The 22261-nt window shown below is 47.4% G+C and overlaps 1 protein-coding gene across 11 annotated transcripts in view; it reads left to right on the top strand.

Moving 5' to 3' along the window:
• Window positions 1-22261, top strand: part of LOC105687062 (mucin-4) — a 198626-nt gene that overhangs the window by 125946 nt on the left and 50419 nt on the right. For all 11 annotated transcript variants that reach the window (XM_048648935.1, XM_048648929.1, XM_048648930.1 and 8 more), the window contains 3 exons: window positions 10520-10629; window positions 13331-13449; window positions 15583-15889. In XM_048648935.1, the coding sequence (XP_048504892.1) occupies window positions 10520-10629; window positions 13331-13449; window positions 15583-15889 (536 nt within the window). The remainder of the gene's footprint in view (window positions 1-10519; window positions 10630-13330; window positions 13450-15582; window positions 15890-22261) is intronic.

Raw genomic sequence — 22261 nt, 5'->3', positions numbered from 1 at the left:
GATCGGTGTTCGCAAACGTGAAAACCTCTACGGCGAAAACGGTAAAAATTGAATCCTCTAACGGGATGCGTTTGACCTTTCGGAATCGCGAACCCAAACACTGTCCCGCCTTTTTTTCGATTTTCTCCCGCCTCCTTCTGTTTCTTTTTTTTTTTTTTTTTCACTTTCTCGTTTTCTCCCGTTTCTTTCAGGAGGGAGAAAAAATCCGGAAATAGAAGGTCCGAGTATCGTTAGTCTCGCGCTGATTCGGAACGCTGTGCGGAGCGTATAGCGTCGGAGGGGCGCTGTTATAATTAATAGCCGTTTCCGGGAGCCAGAGGGAACGAGTCTGGAAAGAAACGAAGAATCCGGAAAAGAAGTGGAACGCGAGTACCCCGAACCCTGAACTGGGGGGGACAAAACAAAGCGAGACCATTGTCTCCGATCGATAGCAGATGCCATCCACTTACAGAATTCAGCTGGTTCGCTTCAACTTCGAATTTCTTTTTCTCCCCATTCAGGATCGCTAATCAAAGTCATTAGGTCTAAAGGTTTTCGAAAACAAAAACTAAAACGAAGGAATCTCTTTTTCTTACGATTCTCCAACATTCTTCCTTTCCCGGAGTTCTTTCTCTCCATTTGCCTCTTCCTTTCGATTCAATGTCTCCTTGGCGGGGTGTTGGAAGTTTTACGATTCTCCCCCCTCCCCCCCGTTCACTCGGCGAGCGATATTTTCCATCCTGTTAATCAAGCGTGTGTAGAGCCACTCAATTAATTCCAGCGAATGAGAGACGGGCAGTTAGGAGTTGACATTCGATATCACAGTCGAGATATACGGAAGGCGTGAGAGGTTTTTCAGCGACTTTCGGAAAAGCGGCCAATTTTTAAATCTATCTTCGACGGAACATCGAGGCCAACGACTTTGCTGACATGAGATTACGCCGTGCGCGGGTCACCGGTACCTAGTGGGGCGATAAATTATACGATTTTAGACGTCAGCTGCCAAGTCGCTCGACGTACCTACCTACCTACCTACCTACCTACCTACCTACCAACCTACCTCGCGGACCTCGGCGCGCGACCCGCGATCCACTTCCTCGGTTTGTAGCCTGTCACCTTGTCGCTATTAATCGTATTATATACGAACGAAAAGCCAAGGACAAGCGAAATCCTGGGTATAATTGATAACCGCCGCGCGTGGGCGTTGCTTAGCGAAAGGTAAATCCGTAAATAGTCTGGTGGTTGTACGTATGCGCGGGGGAATAAGGAATCCCGCGGGAAGGGACGGCAGAGGTACGAGGTAAAGGTAATTCCGTGTCGGCGGTACAAAACGGTGAAGAAATAGCCCCTGAGAAAAATCGATCGTTGAACATGCGAGCGGAATTTCAAATGAAATCATATATGTATATACGAAAGAGCTTCTTTCCAGCTGAGAATCCGAGAAAATGCCAATGCGAATTCCCCCTAGCCGTACAAATACAAAACTCGGAGCTGCTATTATTATTCAAAAAAAAGATGTGCGCGGGGAGTAACGTTTCCGAATTTCCGAAGCTTCCACCTTTGCCTTTTCCCAGAGTATACACTCAGCGTAATTCAACCCGCCGTAAATACATATATTCATATCGATTTTGAAGTCAACCAAAACTTCGCCGTCAAACTACCTCTTTTTTCGCTCGGAATTTTAGATCACAAAAAATAGAGGTTGCAATCTGTTCTCCCTTTTTCATTCGACTTTTATTTTTTCCTTCTTTCTTTTTTCATCAGACCAGAGGAGAAACAAGATAAAGAAAGTAAAAGAAATGAGAACACCACAGAGAGAGAAAAAAGTTATTTCGCCAGTTCAGCTATGTTTACCCAAGACAAACCCCCATCTCATCTTCCCTGACCTTCGTCCGGCTAATTCTGGCGTGGCCAAGTTTTAAGCCAAAGATAAAAAGACGGGGTAAACACAAGAGAGAGGGGGGAGGAAGAGAGAGAGAGAGAGAGAGATAGATAGATAGAGAAAAGTCACAAGGAAGAATGCGGGGTCGGGGACTTTGCATGTTTTACTTTATCTCATATTTCCGAACGCTTGTTACGCGGATGTTTCTTCGAATCGCGAAGCTGCGAACTCAACTCGGGGGGTGGGTAAAGTGAACAGCGGCTAGCTGGCGAGCGGTGACCGAGCTGCTTACGTAGCGTCGCGGCCTTTGTGGTGATATTTTGCAAGACGACGCTCGGATACCACGAAGGCAATGGTGCTTCCAGAACCGAGTGACCCGACAATGGGCCACTTCACCTCGCCGGCAACTATTTCTATGCTAACAACTCCTCAAACCAACAGCAACGGGAGCAAAACACCCCCCCCCGCTTCTTCTTTCTATACGTGTATATTATTAGCTCCTTTTGCCTCCGCGCGCGTTCTTCCTCGCAGTGTAACAGTGGATACAAGCGGCACTTGTCTTCCGTATCGGGTATCGCAATCGGAGTCGGAGAACGGTTATATTCCCCTAAAGTTTCTTTCGAAGGAGCCACTTTTTATGTTTTCCTTTTATCTCTCCCTTTATATATGAATCCTTTTTCGCAAACTAAATAAGAGAAGCAAAACAATAAATCGTCTCTAACGGGACTTTAACGAAAGATATCGGTGTACACGTAGATGTGAATACGTGCACGTCAAAACTATTTTTCCCAACACCGGCTGTCATTCCCTGCAACTCGAAGCTTTTATCGCTTCACTTAGCCATCCGATTGTATATCGCGCGGGACGAGGATAAGAAGAATTGCTTTATCCAAGGGGAACGGGGAGGGGCGGCATCCCGCTACTGGGTTACCCATGTAGAAATCACTACGCCGTAAGCAGCGGTCGTTCGGTGCAAAGCTCACTCAGTTCTTTTCTTAACGACCAATCCATTCGTCAGCTATATCACCTTAATAGCCTCGGGATCGATATTACCGGACTATGTGCTCCCACACGCGCACGCACGCACACACACACGTAAGGCGAACGTGGACTCCATTCAACGAGGGTACGCGGCAGCCGTTTCCGAAGGGAAGAACCGGAGAACGGGAAACGGAGAAAGTAGAAAAGAGAATACCTTTATTTCATTTTATTTCATTTTATCTTTATTCCTTCGCTGCCCTGCGGCGATACCTTTTGTCGCAGCTAGGCGACGTTCCGGTCCCGCCTTCGGCGCATCGGCCAACCGTTTGCACCCCCGTGCCGAGAGATCCGCCGAAAGCGCGAGGCGGTGGTTTCCAAGGCTCTAAAGACCTTCCTCATTCGCCACTCACGCCACTCACGCACTTCCGTGAAAGTTCTCTTCGTCTCGTAACCATTCAGGCGTGAAATTTCATCCATTCGAGGTTCATAATCTCCTCCGAGTCTCGGTCTGGGGGGCAGGACTCGCAAGGGGTAAAATAAATTAGCCCCATATTTTCAGCGCCACGATCGACCGTAATGAGAAACTACGCGTGGTGTACGCGCATTCCGGAGCCCCTTTTACCTTGTAAAATTTGTCGGTGCTTTTTTCATTGAGAAAATTGAACACGTCTGTACACCGCATCTTTGCCAGTACACGGGGAATCCTTTGTTCCGATTTTTTGCATTTCGCGTTCATCGTTCGTTCCCATCAGTCGAGAATAGTTCGGTCGTGGGATCCGATCCATTTGCCTCCAATAATCTGTTCGCGTTCAAGCCCACTTTGTCTTCGGCAGAGTACGCGACGCGATATCTTCGCGTTGTACTATATGTACATGGTACGTACCCACGCCATCCTCCCTCGCTCTCTTGTCCTTGCCGGTTGCTTTGGTCCCAAAGGAAACTTGTTAATCCGCCACTCGAAACTTCAAAACCACTTGAATCCTCGACTCTGAAATGATTAATTAGTAACTATAGTGGCAAGTTGGCACTCCGTAGATCCCTCCTCCCCCCTCGCCCCGCCTCGACCACCTCGCCGTCTCCACTACTTCCTCCACTACTAAGCCCTCTTCGCTCTCTAGTCAGCCGAGGTACGTACGTTACAACCGTACCATAGCTATTACGACGAAGCTAAATTCCGGCTAGTTTCCAACTCGCAATAATTATCCATAGTCTCCCGCTCTTTCTCTCTACCCGCACAGATCCGCGCTCTACGTACACCCGTTTATGGAGGTCACGCCCCCTCCGACGGTCTCGTCAAGATCGATAAAATAGAAAGAAAAAGACCTTCGGTAATTCGACCTTGATGCAAGAGAGAGAGAGAGAGAGAAACGGGGGTACATATGTTTTTCAGGGATTCGCTGTGTACGGTAAGTGCGCACGTGGAATTCCCCATGCGAACCATCCCCGGCAACCGGTTCCGACAAAATATCCATGGGGAATATTTTTTCCCGGTGTCGCAAGGAACCCGGGGGAACGTTCGACGATCCGGTTTTAAAAACCTCGCAAGTTTCAGAGGACGATCCAACGTCAACCTTTCTCAGCCGTGTGGTAGAGATTATCCAATACCAAACTACGTACACACGTACCTACGCGCCCGGCATAACCGGACGTGGTAATCTTCCAACAAAGGGCCATCGACTCTATCGACCATCGAGGTATTCTCTTAGGATTAGCAGCAAAGGGCGTTCGCTGTATAGGTCTTCGCAACCGACAATGAGGTTGAATTGCGTGTGATAACAGGGCAACTCCGATTCGCGAGTGAGGTGGTTCTGTACGGTCGGAAACGAATTCCAGGTACGCGATACCCGTAACGTACAGAGAGGGTGGTAACGAGAAGCAAATTTCGGAACGTCGATCAACCTCGAACGCTTCAACCGATCGATTGGGGTATTTCGTCGTTCTAATTTTTCATTTACTAGGCGGACGCCTCAAGCCACGACGTTCGTTTCGTACATCGTACCACGCGATTTGTCTAAGAATAAGGCGGAATTACGCATCGAGGAACGAGGATCCCCGGAGAAACGAGCTACCCGACGAAATGTAGGGAAGAGTTATCGGGAAGCTTCACCTGCAACTCGCTATGTAAATAGCCGCATACCGCAGCCTTGAGAATTTCCACCCTTTCTCGTGCACCGACTACCTGCAAGATGTAACCGTCTACATATTCTTGCAGATACTCGGTGCGGGTAGAATTGCAGAACCTGCGAACGTAACGCAGTCGTGTCCCTCGACTCCGACTTCCAGGGTTATCTAACGGTAGCTACCGCTGCCGCCGCCGTTTCTATACCGCCGCTGCAATCACTACTCACGAAATGTAAACCCGACTTTACTGGCTCGAGTGCGCTCGTTAAACGGCACCACGTCACGTTGAAACGATACGCGTACGTTTTGGCAGAACTCAGAAACGAACCTCTCTCTGTACGTTCCTCTTCTTTACGGACAGGGGAAGTCTGCGGGTAGTCCTTTTAATTAACACGGCGCATTTCATCGTTAACGTTATAACGTCACACGGATACGTGTGTCGTATACCAGGTAAATAGATATCGCGCTAAGGTATAACGTATACGTGCCGCGCATATCGTAATAAGGGCAGATTCGTCCGCGAGAATTAGGAAACCGATCGTAACTCGTATAATTTATTCAGGTCATTGTGCGCAGGTGATGTACAGCGATACGACGTGTATATCCGATGGAGAAAAATGGAGACTAAAAAAAGGGAGGACGGTGATGTTTTTTTTTGTTTTTTCGCAGACCAGCGATGTATAATGAACCCCGCGTCGCGTAACACCGCCGCCCCGCCAAGAATATTGGTAATTCCGTTATACCTACACACCCCCCGTGCAGAATAAACGCGCTCGCGGTTCGGTTGGTATAAAGCCGGTGGGAGAAATTCACCCTACTGAAAATTCTGCATAATTTACACCCGCAAATTAATACGTTCACCGGAAATCTCGCCGCCTCGCCCGCCGCAAGCTCTCTTTACATGCCCATCTGCGTCGCTCACAATCAGACAGAGATTAATTAACACACCTACGCCCCGCTTCCCTCTGGATACCCTCCGGCGTTATTTTATATCGTTATAACGGAAATTCCTTTATAGGTATAAGAATATAGTGAAGATACGACCGGAGGATTCGGAGCCATTCGCCGAATATCGTTTTTTTTTTTTTTTTTTCGCGAAAAATTCCTGCCGCTGATATCTGCGGAATGAAAAATCGAAGGGCTTGGTAAGGGAGAATTTTAAATATGATCGAGGTTATAATATTGAGAATTTGCGTTGACACGAAGGGCGCCGGCTACAACTTCTTAATTAAACTATTATGCGTTATATTACGGGGTTTTATTGTCGAAGGAGAAGAAGAAGAAGAAGAAGAAGAAGAAGAAGAAGAAGAAGAAGCGAGCGTAGGAAGGAAGGCTTGGTGCGGCGTCGCGAGTATTCCGGGTCTCTTCGTTCTCTCTCGGTCGAGCATGTAAATTCGCGATAATAGCGGGGATGTTTCAACCCCGAGGTTCGCTCAACTTAACTTAACTTGCGTCTTTACGAGTTAATAACTTGGGTTATCGGGAAATTTACCGTCGTCGTCGCTCGGCGCTTCCCTTTTTAAGTATATTTTGTCCCGCGCGCAAACCTCGAAGAGAAATAGAATGAGAAGAAAAAGGAGATGCGAGAAAAAGAGGAGAAAGATGGAACAAACTGTCCAACACAACGAAACGACAGCTGCACGTACCACACCCACCTTTACCTCACACGTATACTGTACACGCTACATACCGTATAGGTACGTAAAGTGTATAAAAGGCTGGTTTTAACGAGGAAACAATATTCACTTTACCACGGAGGGTAGCGACTACCCCTCGTTAACACCGCGATGCAAAGTTGCTCCGTTCGAGTTTAGCGGCGTAAAGCCATGTAAAGGTGCACCGCGTACCACCTTTACATAGGTATTGATATATAGGTACCCGTATACATGTATGCATATGGATTCCATTCGTTCTACACCGTATAACCCATATACATATACATATACATATATACACGCGATATTTATTCCTACGTCGTTCCCGATATAGAAATAAAAAAAAAAAAAGAAGATATTTCGGGCAAAGATTTGACCCAAATAAAATTGCACCCCCTCCAGGATTTATGTCGCGATACGTTTTCCCCGGTCATAAATATACATACCCATCCCCCCATCGCCCCCCTCCGTGAAATCGTGAAATATACCACTACTTTTTATACGTAATACATATTCCTTATTTCCTTTCAGATATAGAAACGAATACCCGAGTCCCCCGGTAGAGCAGGTTCCCCCAGGAATTGATAATTGTTTACGAAGTAGGGGGGGGGGGGGGGGGGGGGGGAGTAGGGGGGAATTTTCGTCGTAACCGTAGCTTTTTCGCGACATAAAACTCGGTAGCTTTAATATTCCTCGGTCCGCTAGACAATCGGGGGCGAGGAGACCGGCGCACGTGGTGGTGGTGGTCGGTAGGGAGGCGAGGGTGGTACGACTCGCGACGGGGGTAACGAACGCTGGGAATATTTATACGCGGCCATCCTCGTATTTACGAGGAATATTACGTCTAGTAGGGGTTGGCCGCCCGCCTCGCTACCATTCGGGATTTAGGGCTGTAGTCGGCCATACGTGCCACCGGCGAAATTCCATTATCGGCTCCGGGCGATAAATATTATAAATTGGGACTGGCCGATTCCCGCTCACCCCGCGCGTTCCCCGACGCCCGCAGTTTCGCCCCCCCCCCCCCCCCCCCCCCCCCCGACGAATATCCACTTTTTATCATCGGTTTTACGCGACCGATAAATCTAGAGCAATGGCTCAAGCGATTCTAGGATCCTAGGGGCGTGCGTATTCACCCCCCCGGTGGCTGTAATACTACAACATTTCATCATTCTCTCATTGCCGGAAACAACATTTCGCCGGCTCTGACGCTATTCCACCGTTATTTTTTCTCCGTCCTCGCGACCCTCCTGACGAACGGAGGATTTCCACGCAACGTCACGTCCGCGACGACGAGCATTCCTCGTAAACTACTGACGTGCTCGCCTTGATCAAGGCAAATCGCTGGAGCGCGAAGTGCGAACCGAGTGCTCGTATCCAGGGGCTCCGGTGTTCCTCTTACAAGTTGTCAATTTCGGTTTTGGAAACCATTACTGGGAAACTACACCGGCGCTAAATTTGTTAAATTTACATGTAACGTCAACCGACAAGTGTGGAGATAAGGATGGAATGTATTTCAATTAGACATTTGTTTCGCAAACCTGATTCGAAATCAGATTTTGGTGGCGCTCGAGCTCACTCCGGCCTCACTCCCGTCAGCCTTTCTCCCAGTTTTAAGCGCAACGCTCGCTAATCCAATTCCCGTATTAATTCCAATTAGCAATCCGCGCGCCCGCTCGTAACTCCCGTAATTATCACCTCTGCTTTATTATTCTTTATCCTTGTCATCAATGCATACATACGTGTACGCATACCGCACACATGCGTATATGTATGTATGTATCTCGATGCACATCAGGTAGCCCCGACTGTCCTTATTTTCATCGCCCTTTATTTCGTCACCCTGTGGGAATTTCGAAATAATCGCCGCCTCGAGATGAAGTGATACTTTTGTCGGGATCAGAGTGCTCCTCTATTTGGTTTCTCGACTCTACATACCCGCTACGAAAAATCTATCATCCGACGTCAGACTGCAGGCGCACACTGTACAGCCAAGATCTCTAATCAGGAGGAGTTCGAAGGTAGTTCCAAACTCACGATAGCTACTGCGGTACTCTGTACAGTCCACCCTCAGCCGGGTACGGGGTACCGCTACGATGTATCTTTCAACGCCCACGTAGAACAAGAACGAAGAAAAAGTTCATTCTTCTCACCGGCGCAATCATTTTATTTCATCTCACCGTTCTTCGCGTCTCCTATTTTTTTTTTCCCTCGTCCGCATCACTCCGCTTTATCTCTCCTCGCCACTTCTCTTTTCTTCTCCTCAGCAACAGAGCCGATAGACTAGGAACTTTGACTTCATTGTCGAATGACGAATGGGCGATGCGGCACGGTTATAGGGTAAGCAGCAGCACGCGTCCAGCGATTTCTTTCACGGGATGATCCCTTCCAGCGGTCCCCGAGGTTTTCAAGTTTCCAGAGAGTCGCGTAATTTATCCTGATCGATCGATCGCCGGTCTACCTCTGTACGGTCGAGAATCTATTCAACGACTGTGAGCTTTCGAATTTTCACCCCTTACACAAAAGCCCGTCTCCGTCTCGGAATAAAGTAAAAATATCGAAACCTCTTGACTCGGAAGAGATGCAGCCAGTTTTCAACTCCTCGATTCTTGTTTTCCACGTATTTCATCATTTCGGTATCCACGAACAGTTCCAACTTTACGCCGGGGTGAATTCTAACGGCCGCAAATACACACCCACTCTCCGACCGTTCTCTGCTGCAGATGGAACAGAAAATGATTCGCCTCGGTATGGAAATATTCTCGAAACTTCGAACTCCACTAAAGGCATTGCCAAGACGTGTTATTCTTAAAAATTGGCAAAAATTATGCCGAAATTTTCCGCGATGCCAAACGATTTTGGTTTTTTTTTTTCTTTGTTTTGTTTTTTTGTTATTTTCCAACATACGAAGATATCGTCCAATTATTCAACGGTAGCAACTTCTGTTCGCCGCCGACTACAACGGTTCACTTTCTAGAATAGTAACCACATCCGTCTTCGTTGATCCAAATCGGTACGGCAGGGCGAGCTCCGGCTAAGGAAGGGGTCGAACGGTACCTCCGAGATCCGTCTCACTCCGTCTTGAACGGAACGGCTGGCAGCCACTGTTAATTAATTACCACCGTAACAGCCGCGTAGATCTTAACAGCGGTGGCAGAGGTGGCCTAAGACGCTTTGTTTTAATGTTCAAGCTTTTGCCACAGCTAAGAAGACGCGGCGTACCAAGTTTATACGTATCATCCGATGTCCAGGTGGTCGAAAGGGCGTTTTCAGCTGTGATTTAATCGCCGACTCCCGAACAGATTGCAGCCTGCATCCAAAAACTCTGTTAAACTTGAAGTTTTTTCTCGCTCGGCGACGATATCCTATCTCCCGGTTAATTTCTCATGCCCCGTTTACGGAATCTTACTTCGCCCTGATTTATTTTTAAAAAAAAACACGATACCCGAGTGTCGTGCAGCTTAGGGGGGAAGTTATCGGCCATTAGCGTCCGTTGGGTACGCTTCGTGCTTCTTTTTCGCCGAGATTTTCGCCGAGGAAATAAGGAACGCGAGTTCCTCGGCCCCGACGCGAAACCCTGTGGCCGTCTGTCAGTGATCAATCTTCTATAAGTCGATCCCTCCGCGTAGCCCTTCCGACTGACGAGCCCGCGAGCGGCTTACGAGAGCGTAAGAAACTGTCCATCACCTACGACCACCTTCTCCTGTATTTTACTCAACTCCGTCTCTTCGCTCTCATACTCACCCCCAACCCCCCCCCCCCCCCCCCCCCCCGAAATTTTCTTACGGTCCTAATCTCTTTCGACCGTTTGTCGAAGCGTCGAACGGCAACGTACCTGTTTTATCAAACTCGCTAGATGGATGCGCCAGATGTACCATGTTTTTACTCAGCTTTCCGTTTTCAGGTAGTGGAGAGGAGTCGAGGTCGGGTACCGGAGAACCGGGTAAACTTGGAGTCAAGAAACAACGACCGAAAGCATCGTCACCGAACAGACAAGGACCTCAACAGTGCCAGGTACCGAAACGAACCAACGAACTCCAACGACGGAGATACGAATGTAGAAAAAAAAAAAACAAACAAAAAACAAACAAACAAATTTCTATCGTCTTGCATAGAGGATATCCACGGTATTTTTCATCGTCAAAAATTGTTTCTGATTCCGCAGAAGTTCGTACACGATCCTGTGAATTGCTTATCGTGAATCGTGAATGGGTGATGAACTGCCACGACGGAGAGCGGGTCGCGGTTGTTGAATATTCAGTTTCCCCGCTCGTCGTCTGTTTATCCGAATACTCGTTCGGACGCAGCGTTATTCGTGATCGATGTAAATATTATTAGATTTCGACGTTACATCCGTAACTCGATAGCCGAATCGATCGGTCAAATATATCCAAAGATGAGTTCGAGGGGCGGTCGCGGAGCTTTCGCAAGCGATACGAGGGTAAGGGCGCGCAATATAGGTGGCGTCTACATCTTCTCTTTTCTTCTCGAGAGTTTGAGCGTCACCACGTTTCATACGGGGAAAGCTCCCCCTCCTCCCCCCTCTCCCCGAGGAACCACCCTCGACCTTGTTACGTAATTGAATGATGGTCCGCCCGACTTGTTGACAAGCGTCGTCAATATTGTACCGAGTCGGAGACAAATAGAAGCAGATGCTCGCTCACCCCGTTTCCGTCTCTTTTCGATAACGCAACGCAATATTACCTGGAAAATGCTGCGTCATATCGTTTCCATCTCTGTTTTGTTTCACATTTTCCGGCGTACGCGCCATCCACGTTTACCGTTTGACTCGGCAGGTGTAAATGATATTCGTAACGGCAATTCTTGGGATTACCGAATGTCGAAACGACGCGTTAGAATTTTTATCCGCGATTTCTTCCTTTCCCTTCATCCGCTCTTTCTATTCTTTGCATAGATCTGTGAATGGCGTCGAGGATAGGGAAACCTGCTGCTCGTTTCCGCGTCGCAGTGAGAAATTGATGTAACTACTAGCGGATTATATATTCAAGAAGATAAATGTACATTGGGGGACACGGCGTGTGGGAGGGTTGGGCTGCCGCGTGGAGTAATGATGTTTGCACGGTTCTTCGTCGGGGGTGTACCCGGTATTCGGTTGGGTACGTTGTTAGTGTTGCGTGGGAAGGCGGCGAAGGGGGAAGATATCACGGATTTTGGTGCGGAACGTTGAGAGCACCGGGTTACGTCCCGTAGTCCGTGTAAATTGAAACTTCACCGATGACATCCGCGTGCATTCGTACGGCTGCAGAGGCGGTAGCGCTGGCAGCGGGTCCATTTTCACGTTCTCGTTCTCGTTCTCGTTCTCGTTTCTGGAATTAAGCTCCGCCGAATGAGATTTCCTTTTAGAAAAATAAGCAACACCCGCAACAATCTCCTCTTATACTACCGTATTATGAACATTGTGCGCGTACCCGAACCACCCCCTCCCCCCAAACTGGTATACTAATTTCTTCGACGATTAACCCATATTCTTAGGCGCCAAAACGAGAAGCTTCTTCGCATTCTTGCCATATCTTACCCAGGGTAACCGGACGAATTAATAATCACTCGAACGACGCGTATCTCTGAAAAATACGCGGTTTGCATAATTCCTGCGCTAACGTACACGGAATTTTTTTTCACCAATCTTCTCCGGTTGTCGAACACGAAAAGTTAGCGATAGTTTACTCCGCATAAGATAATCCCGAGTGGTTCACGGTGTATACAGCATAACCATCCCCCATGTAGAATGGCGCGCGGGGGTGCGGGAGGGTGAGGGGAGCTAACAAAGTTAGGATTCTGCACCGTGCAGAGATCAGAAGATAGGAGATCCTGCAATTATAGCTGCAGACATAGTTGAGCACATTGTGAAGTAGGTGGGTAGGTAGGTAGGTGGGTAGGTAGGTAGGTAGGTAGACGGGCGGAGTGGAATGGAGTGGTGGGAACAATATGCAACGGTGCTACGGGTCTTGCAGCGGCTTGCATGCCGATCGGAGCGAAAGGATTCGAGGCAGAGGAGGGCTGGCGACGAAGACGAGGAGGTGGAGGAGAAGAATGAGCGACCGAGAACGAGAGCGGGGGAGAGAAGGCCGGAGGTCTATTGAATTAGCTAGTCAAGTCACACGATTCGACTCTGTTCGCTAGTCCTCTACTCCGAACTCCCATTCCCACTTGGGTTTCGAGAGTTTCCACATTCTGTGAATTCAGATCCGCCGCTCAACCCCGAAACCCTTTCCCTCCCTCTCCGCTCCCCCTCTACCCTCCTCATCGCCTCCCGTAATAGAACAATTTTCTCATCGTGCTTCGAGGGAAATCGCATCGTGATCTCAGCGCATTGTTCCCCGCCCCTACCCTCCGTCGTACTTTTCTCACCTTATTTTCAACCGAACCGGCTTGAAATTCTCCCGGCGTATTTCCCCACCCCATGATACGTTGCATCAGGGTTAATGTCGTGGATTTGAACGAACCGAGAGGATAACAGCCAATCTTGAATTGAGCAGCTCGTAACAAGCTACATCGAGAACTCACCGGAATATCTTGAAGAGATTTATGCGTGTATAATACGGCGGCGCGAAAACGGGGGGCGGAGGGGGGGGGGGGGGGGGGGGGGAGCCGGTTCATTTGTTATTGATCATGTCCCGGTGAATCCACCCCAAGCAACGATGAGACATCGAGGGTGACGACGATTAATTAACCCTCCACATCGTTTCTGTTCAAGGTTTGCGGTAAGGTGTTCAACAATGCGTCCGCCTTGACGAAGCACAAATTGACGCACAGCGACGAACGAAAATACGTCTGTACGATGTGCGGGAAGGCATTCAAGCGGCAGGACCATTTGTAAGTTTATCTTGATTTCATTTCGCTGCTTGCCCCATTTGGACAGTTTCGCAAACTAATATTGTCTTGTTTTCGTCAAAAGTTACGGAGATGTACAAAATATTTCCCACATCGTTTGGTTCTGAGAAACGCGATAACGTCGCTAGAAAGTTTTTTTCGTCGGCGGAGAAAAACCTCGCGAAACTCAAACCTGATATCGTCTTCGCACATGTACAATTGTAATATTTGCAAGGTTGCATTCGAAAATTATACACTTTTCTCCCACCCGTATGCCTCGAATCTTTTCTTATCCATTCCCATATTTCCCCGAGCCTGATCCGTCTCTCGGTAAAAAGTAAAATAAATGCGAAGAAGATGAATCCTCCTCCTAAATAAAAACTCTGGTATCTCCAGGTGGGTCCCAACTCGCCAGATAGCGAAGGACGTGATTAATAGAGCGGCTATTTACATTTCCGGCATCCCGCGTAGGAGTAACCCCCCCGTGGGTTTGCTTTTCCCCCTCTTACACATGCACCGGAAAATGTGGGTTCGTTGTTATACGCAACGGGAGTCCGTCTCTTTGAGCCAGGAAACTGATAGTTGAAAACTGAAGGGTAATAAGCACAAAGCGGACGGCCGCGATTCACGAGTTAATAATTAGCGCAAGTTCTCTCTTCGCAATATAACTCCTCCTCTTAACCATGGATCGTTCGAGTTCTCCTCTGTGATGAGGGTCGCGCATTTACTTTGCGTTCGTAGCTTCGCTCCGCGGCTCGTCTCTCGCCTCGAAGGCAATCGGAAACATAATTCGCAAGGAAGGTAAGGTCGGGTCAGGCGAGTCAAAAGGAGGCAGGGCGTAGGGGAGGGTAGGTACGTTAAAAGTTCAGCAAATTAGCTTTCACAAATTAAACCCATTCCGACGTTCCGGCGTGCGAGAGAGAAAAAGATAAAGTTGGAGAGCGCGGTCGATTCCCTGCGATAAGATGAGATGACTTTAAAGCAAAGGAAACGCGTCTCTCGTATTGATTGCACGTAAAATTTTTTCCTCGCGTTAGACTTTTGCGACCGGGGTAGCCTCGCCCTCGTTCGACGGTACCGAGAGAAGAAGGTAACGGTGAAAATAAAAATAGAAATAAAAACGGAAGAGCGAGGGCTGCGGGGGGGGGGAGTCCGAGAACGTATATCCGAAGAAATGTTCCGGGCTAATTGGAAGAGGTTACCTGTGGAAAACGAATTATCAATAATATCAGGCGGGTACGAGTTGGACGCGATATTCCAAGCGTTCACCTCAAATCCAGGTATTCCGAGCGATTTCACCTAGGAACATTCTGCAGAGTTTCTGATTCAACCAAATTTCATTTCCAGTCGAAATTAGGTCGCTTTTACTCCCCCTGCCCCTCCGACGTACGAGAAAGTCGAGTTTTGGCTTTCGGTGCCGAAACGTGCGGAGGGGACCAGCCCCAGAATCGCTTAATTATATTTAGTTTCGACGTTTACATTAGCGGAAAATTTCCTCGAGATATCGCCCCGTCAAAATCAGTATACATTAGGCGTGTAATAATAATCATCTTCGAATTTCGCATCATCGCGCGCACCGTATACAAGTACATGACAGATCTCGCGCGATATTGTCTAAATTTTTTGAGTGCGCGACAACATATATATACACGCGTGTCCCGGTTCATACGTGTACGCTATTGTACGAAAAATATAATGAAATCGGTTAAATTGCTGTTTGAAGCTCGGCGCGATTTACTTCGAGCAAACAGTTGTTACGCACATACGCTACGTTTGTTCGGCGAGGGTCAGAGATGTATTCTTCGAATAGCGCGCGTCGATACGCGCGTATACATCCGCGAAGGTAATCGTGTTAGTCGACGAACAACGCCACGGGTTCTCCAACGGTGTACAGCTGTAGGGGTAGTTTAGACGCTGCTTCGGATAGACGCGTAAAGGACCGTCGTATTTCCAACCGCTCCCGAGTTACCGGATCAAATGAATTAGCGACATTGTTCACCTGAGATGCCAACCCGCCCCAGTGGATATCGCACGCGATATCTCCCACTCTGCCCTATGCCCTTACCGTACCTCCGCCGAATCCACCGTGTATAGCGTAGTTTTCCGAAAACTGAAAATTCCCGACACTGCCAACAGGAACGGCCACATGCTCACGCATCGTAACAAAAAACCTTACGAATGCAAGGCGGACGGGTGCGGGAAGTCTTACTGCGACGCTCGGAGTCTGAGAAGGCACACGGAGAATCATCACGCGGGTAGCAAGGTTAACGAGAGCGTGAGTCCGAGCAGTCCGATGACGGGTCCCCACACCCCGAACACTCCGAGTAGCAATCCGAGCACTCCGAGTACACCGGGAGCACCGGCGACACAAAATGGACACAACAACACCGCCCTCAAACAACTCCTGGCGACGGAACCGACGCCCTCGGCGCAGCAGCACAAGGTGAGTTGGAACGAAATGGGGAATATCGAAGCGGAGTGGATGTGAAATGAAATGAGCAGTAATGAAAATAAATGTGGAAATTAAAGCGGAAGCGGATACGGAATTGGAGCGCGGAGTGCGCGCTTATCAATGATGACGATTATTATGACTTCGGTATTAGCGTTAGTCGATTGGCAATATTTTGCAGTTTCGCAACACCCCGAGTAACGGTGGTAACAGAGATAGGAAAACCAAGGGAGAGTTATCGAGCTTTGAACCTCGCGATGGAAGCGGTTCGTTGCATCAACGATATTTCCGCTAAAGTTCACGCTTTGATGTTTCATAAATTACACGCATGTTTTTTGTATCGCGTATACGCGGTGTTGTACGCGTATCCGTTGGTATGAGCATGGATATATACATATGATATGATATGCATACGGGGTGTTCCCGGACCACCCGTACACCCCTTTTAATCTCCAGAAAATCGAGTTGTCTGAAAATTTGGAATGTCAGTGTTTCTCGGTCGGTCCTACCCCACGAAATGATGACAGTGCCGATCCTTTATCTGCAAGCGTAATGGATTTTTCTAAAATTGGTCGTGTCTTAGTCACGACTGATTTGTTTCGTCACAACCCAAGATAACGACGATAATCGCGATAACGTTATCGAATAAACGCTGTTCACGAAGTAACACTGTGGAAAAATCCATTACGCTTACAGATAGAAGATTTCACTCTCTTCGAGCCGTTTTCATCGTTTCATTTAGCGTTTCAATCTTCCCATTTTTAAGGAGCACCCTGAGTAAGACAAAATGATGTTTTAGAAAAAAATGTTCCGAACAAAAGATGCATACTTTTGTGTGTAGAATCTGAAACCGTCGTGAAAATATCCAATTCTAAAGCTTCAAAAGCTATTCAAATCGTCAGAAAACTCAATTTTCTGGGAACTGACAAGGGTGTGCGGTTGGTCTGCGACACCTTGTACATGGATGCACGTGTAAATCACCCTGCGCCGTACGGGGGGGGGGGTCGATGAACCCGGTGAGAATCGGGCCAAAATAAAATCATAAGTTTTGCGGTCCATGTGAAAGGGCAATCGGTTTTTTTCCTCGAAAAAAGTGGGTTTTCGTTGGACTTTGCGGAACTGCAGCCCACCATTCATTTTACGATATTTAGCGCACGTGGTGAAACGAAAATTTTCACCCCTCCCCGAATCCGAATTGGGTGTAATCTGTAAATCCCGCTACAATTAGCGGTCCTCGAAACGAATTGGAAGGGGAATGTGGGAATCATTATCGAAGATCGCTGGTCGATACCTCTGTGAAATAGTTTAATAATACAGGCAGGTGACGCGAGCGCCTACACCCACACACCGGGCCTCGCTTTCTACCCTCGAGTCGTGAAATTAGTTCTCGGAGCTGAAACATCGAATCATTTCTGGTGCTTTTACCAAGTCACGAACAGAGGTCGTACGCTGTTGAAAAAAAAGAGACAAAGGAAGCAAAAAGGATGGGAAAGATACAGGTGGTGGTAATTGTTGGAAAAAAATTACAGCGGGTAAATGTCGACCGTCGAGGAACTCCCGATACGTTCCTACGGGAGATAAAGAATCTAGCCGTATGATGTAAACGTCCGAGGCATCGCGGTATAACCGAACTGTGTACTTGATTGGTGCGCGTCGGAATTAAGTCAGATCATCGTTCGTCCGTTTTAGAAATTTCAAGGGCTATTCGAAGAGGACGACGTTCTCTTCGAAATTTTATATCGTCGCGTTCATATTTTTCAAAATTTTTTCCACGCGATAGTGTTCTCCGAACGTGGGGGGGGGGGGAGGGGGGACGATAATTTTTTGTTGTCGAGTAAAACACCTGTGTCCCATAATTTTCCGTTTCCCAACACGTGCATAAATCGTCAGACGAATATAAAATCTGAGTGTGAATTTTTTTTTCCACGGAATAACGTGTCGTGACGTTGAATTACTCCATTACCAGATACGCGCATTTGATGTTGAAATACGTGATAAAAGTATGAGAATGAAATAAAAGTGAGATTCCGGAGAATGTATTCGTCGAATCGGGCTCGGCTATGTAAGTTTATATTCCGAAGGAGAGGTAAAATTGTGAAACTACGAATCTGCAGAAATCGCTGGCGTATCGTCGTATACCGTGGCGACGTTCGGAATGCGGGATGAGGGGGTGAAGGAGTATAGGTACCTATGCGGGCGTTGAGTGATTGGCTGGGAAAAAGGGGGAAGGGGTTCGTCGAACATCAAACGGCTTCTATCAGACATCGAACGAACGAGCGAACGAACCCAAACGAATTCACTTGCTCTACCCCGTACGACTCCGGCCTGAAATACAAGTGTATACGCGTCCCCCGTCCTTCGATTTTCAATTTCGTCCGTGTTTACCTTTCATCTTTTTTGATGCCGCAATAAATTACCAACAATTTGTCAATCGCGAGACCGGTTATACGCTACTGCAGAAACTATGAAAGCCTCGTCTGAAAATTAAAAAAAAAAAAAAAACGAGGCATGAAAAAAAGCAAGAGAAAAACTCCTAATATCCGACTACTCAGATAACGCGAGTTAGGGCTCGTGTTCGAGTTTCTCCGCACTGCTGCCGCTGCGTCATTAATTTGATACGTCGGGGTCCAGATTTCAACCGATAAACGCGATCCAATTCGTTCCGATTCCGATCGGTTATCTCAACCCCCGGGCCACGAACAACACGAGGATAGGCCCGAGTGTGGAGTTTTTTTGTTCACGGCGTTGACCTCGTCGGTTAGGTAGGAAAAAAAATCACACCCAACTCGACTTTTTTCGGTGTGCGGAATTTTTTTTCCCCCCAGAAATATGGAGAAAAAAGGTATAATAATATCTGGAACAAAAAATCATGATGACAATGAGAAGAACAATGACGATGACGTGATATTGGTGGAACGCGGTATTGTGGTTGAAAAAAATTAGTGAAAAATTTTATGCGCTCGAAGTTGAGAGCGAGAAACCACGTAGTGACTTTTAATTTAAAGACTCGTAAAACTTTTTGAATTACGATCGACAACTCCCTACAGATTCGCATTAAGATGGGACTATCTACGTATACCTATACCTCGCTTCTTAACTTTATTCCTTCTTTATTTCTTTAGCTTCTCGGTCTCATCCCGCTACGCCGATTTTGTCCACATGCGCCTGTATACACGTCCGCAAGTATGTACACGGTGGTTCATTTTGCGCGGGTGTCTGACGGATAAATCGTAGCGAAAAAAGTGCCGTAATATTTTATAATACTTGAAAATCAGTCGCAGTTGAATTTTCATAGTTTTCACAAAAACGCACCTGGTCAAAGGTCGAAAAGCTTCCCGTGACCGGTGTGTCACCTGCGAAGAAACTGCAAATACCACCGTCCGGATTGAAATTTGATCCATTCGGATTCTGGTCATCACCTTTCCAAATCTTTGTTAGTAATATTCAACGTGGTTCTTAAAAAATTCGTCACCCTGTACGTTTGCGCTAGGTCGTCCGCGTGAAAAGTATCAGAACATTGTAATAATCTATCGGGCATTTTCCTACCGCCGGTAAATTACCAAGCCGACGAAAAATTTGACCTTGTTTTCCCCATCTTTCGGATATTATTTCGCATTCGGCTCTTTGTCCCCTCATATTATTAAAATGTAATAAATTTTTCAAGTTACAGTGGCTTCCGAGTATCCGATTAGCGACGTCTCAGATGGTCAGACGTTCCTATCATTCGGGATCCATAACGGTATTAGCTTTTCCATCGCCCATAACTTCGGTATACGTACACAAATATATAATATACGTAGATACACAGCCACGTATATATGTATATAAATCTAACCGTACGCCCACCAGTATACCACCTGAACCCTCCCGCTCTTTCCTTACTTTGGTATATCCCGAGGGAATCTGTAAGCTGCTTGTATTCTCTGATAGATACCGGAAGTATTCTTCCTATTGGAAGCTCTTCTAACCACCCACCCTTTCCCTTCCATCTTGCTCTGCCTTCATCCCCTGCCCCTGCTAGTTCGACTCCTAACTCCCTATTCCCAATAAACTACCCATCCTTGCTCATATTGGATCTCCAACTCCATTGTCGCTCTAGCGAAATGGTAACAATTTCCACCTGTCGGTATTGATTCGCTTTTTTTCCATTTCGTTTCGTTCATTTTTTATTTCTTCGCTTTCTATTACCCAGGCAATATGTGTGTGCTTGATGAACTATCAGGTCCGTGAAATGAACGACATTGCGTAGCTTTGTTTCTCCCTTTTTCAAACTCACCCTCAAAAATCTCACTCCCTTGTTCGGATCGCTCGTCCATATGAATTGCTAATGTCATACCGATCTCTGATCAAAAGATCTCCACGCCCCCGTAATATCGAATTTGTAACTTTGAATCGGCTCGCGATCGCCCAGTAAAACTTGCTCAATTCTCAATCGTCGTCGATTTCCTGGTGACACGATAATCGGTCGATTTTATACGTATATCGGATACATCGTCGGCTGCGGGGGAATCGGCAAGATGTTTGCCCCCTCGATTTTCATGTGGAAACGATGCACGGCCGTAAACGATATCAGGTGAAAAAAGGAGCTGTTTCTCTGCGGCGTAGCTACGCGATTCTCGAAACCTGTAGTTGACGGTTCGGGGTATTGCGGGTGGTGAACGGTGGTTCCAGTTGGCGTGGTATTTAAATGACAAAGGACCATTTGGCGCGGTCTTTGCCCAGCATAAACTGAATTCTCGACAAATTGGGAGTCTGGCCAGATTGTGTATAACGTATATATATATCTATATATACAGCGCCACCGCGCTTCTCGGACCATTTAGGCATAATTTCAAAGCACCGAATCGTCCGCGATTAAAAGCGACGGGGGCGGGAGGGGGGGTAGTGCCCAGCGACGAGAAATTCCACGGGAATAAATCGAGAGCACTCTTTATCGAGGCGTTAGCAATTTGCCATATGAAAACCCGCAGGTGTTCGAGTCAGGGTAGCGGCACGGATAGGTATAACCGACTGTTTGTACACGTCGACGGCGAGAGCTCGCTAGTTTAAACCTCGTAAAAAGCAGCCGAGATCTCCGAGCCTCGGGAATCCAGAAATTTCTCCACCAACGTCTGTCTCGTCTTCTTTCATCCCTTCGTTGAAACCCGTAATTAATCTTCCAACGTTATCGAGCCGCGATCCATCACCCGTGTAAACATTCGGTTCAGCGCACGAGAAAACAAAAAATTTAATGAATAATTCAACGAATCAACTATAGAAAAAGTTCAAATGAAAGATATCTCGGCTGTACGTATTTCTACGTACATTCCATTTCGATATCGTCAATAATTGTCTCGAATGAAGTTATTTCGTCTATATCGCAACGAGTATAGAGCTAGCGTTTGAAATTCAAATTTAATTTTCTCGTTTCAATTTTTTTTACGTCCATCGAATCCATCGAATACCGCAATATAACGTACAGAATATTGTGCCGGGCGATCGTAATGAGTATAACAAAGGAATTAAATAAATAACAGGGTAGAAGGCAGAAAAAAAAAATAGTGTGGGAACAAATCGACGGCGTATACCGGATATATGGGGAAAAGAAAAAAGAAGAAAATTATGTCTCAGCAGTTTCTCGTTTTAACGAGTCTTCGTATGTGCCGTCCGGCTGTCGAACGGTAATCCTGAGTGATATATGTTACTCAGACACCATCAAAACTGTGTACGTTTGGCCACCTTCGGAGTGATATTACGTAATTTACGGGATACTATTCTGCAGTTTAGTTACAGTTTACAACCCCTGGCACGGCGAGGGAAGGGTTCTCGTTTCTCGTTTCTCGTCTCTCGTCTCTCGTCTCTCACCACCCCCCTAGCGCTATACACATCGTACGCGGGCGTGTGTACGTATATATACGTACTGCGTATATTGCACCGTCACCCTCCGCGGTCGCTATCGTTTTACGTTCGGAATTTTGCTTGGCAGCGCGAAAGCGGGAGGCGTTGGCGTTGCGTCGCCTCGCCTCGCCTCGCCTCGCCTCGCCTCGCCTCGCCACGCGTTTGTCGGTGCGGAGCGTAGGATTAGAGAGTAGCGTCCAGTCGGAGCGTAGGGGTGGCTTTGCTAATCGAGATTTCGATCTCTAATTAGCTGTATATCAAATGAACGGTACTGGCGTCGGTGGATGCAGCGGAGGTGGGTTCGGTACAAATAGTTTGCAGGATCTCGTAGCTCCGAACCCGTTCCGTTCCGTTCCGCGCTTTCCAGGGCAACTGCGCGCCCGCTGACTTTGATTTGTGACTCGCTTGCGCCACTGCGATCAACCCCCGATGTCCTCGTCTCCTCCCTACACTCTCGATACCCACGCCCGCTCCACGGTATCCCGTTTT

This window comes from Athalia rosae, chromosome 1, assembly GCF_917208135.1.
Source record: "Athalia rosae chromosome 1, iyAthRosa1.1, whole genome shotgun sequence".
Lineage (NCBI taxonomy): Eukaryota > Metazoa > Arthropoda > Insecta > Hymenoptera > Athaliidae > Athalia > Athalia rosae.
The sequence above is the reverse complement of the archived record's forward strand: the minus strand, read 5'-3'. Positions and strand labels throughout refer to the sequence as shown.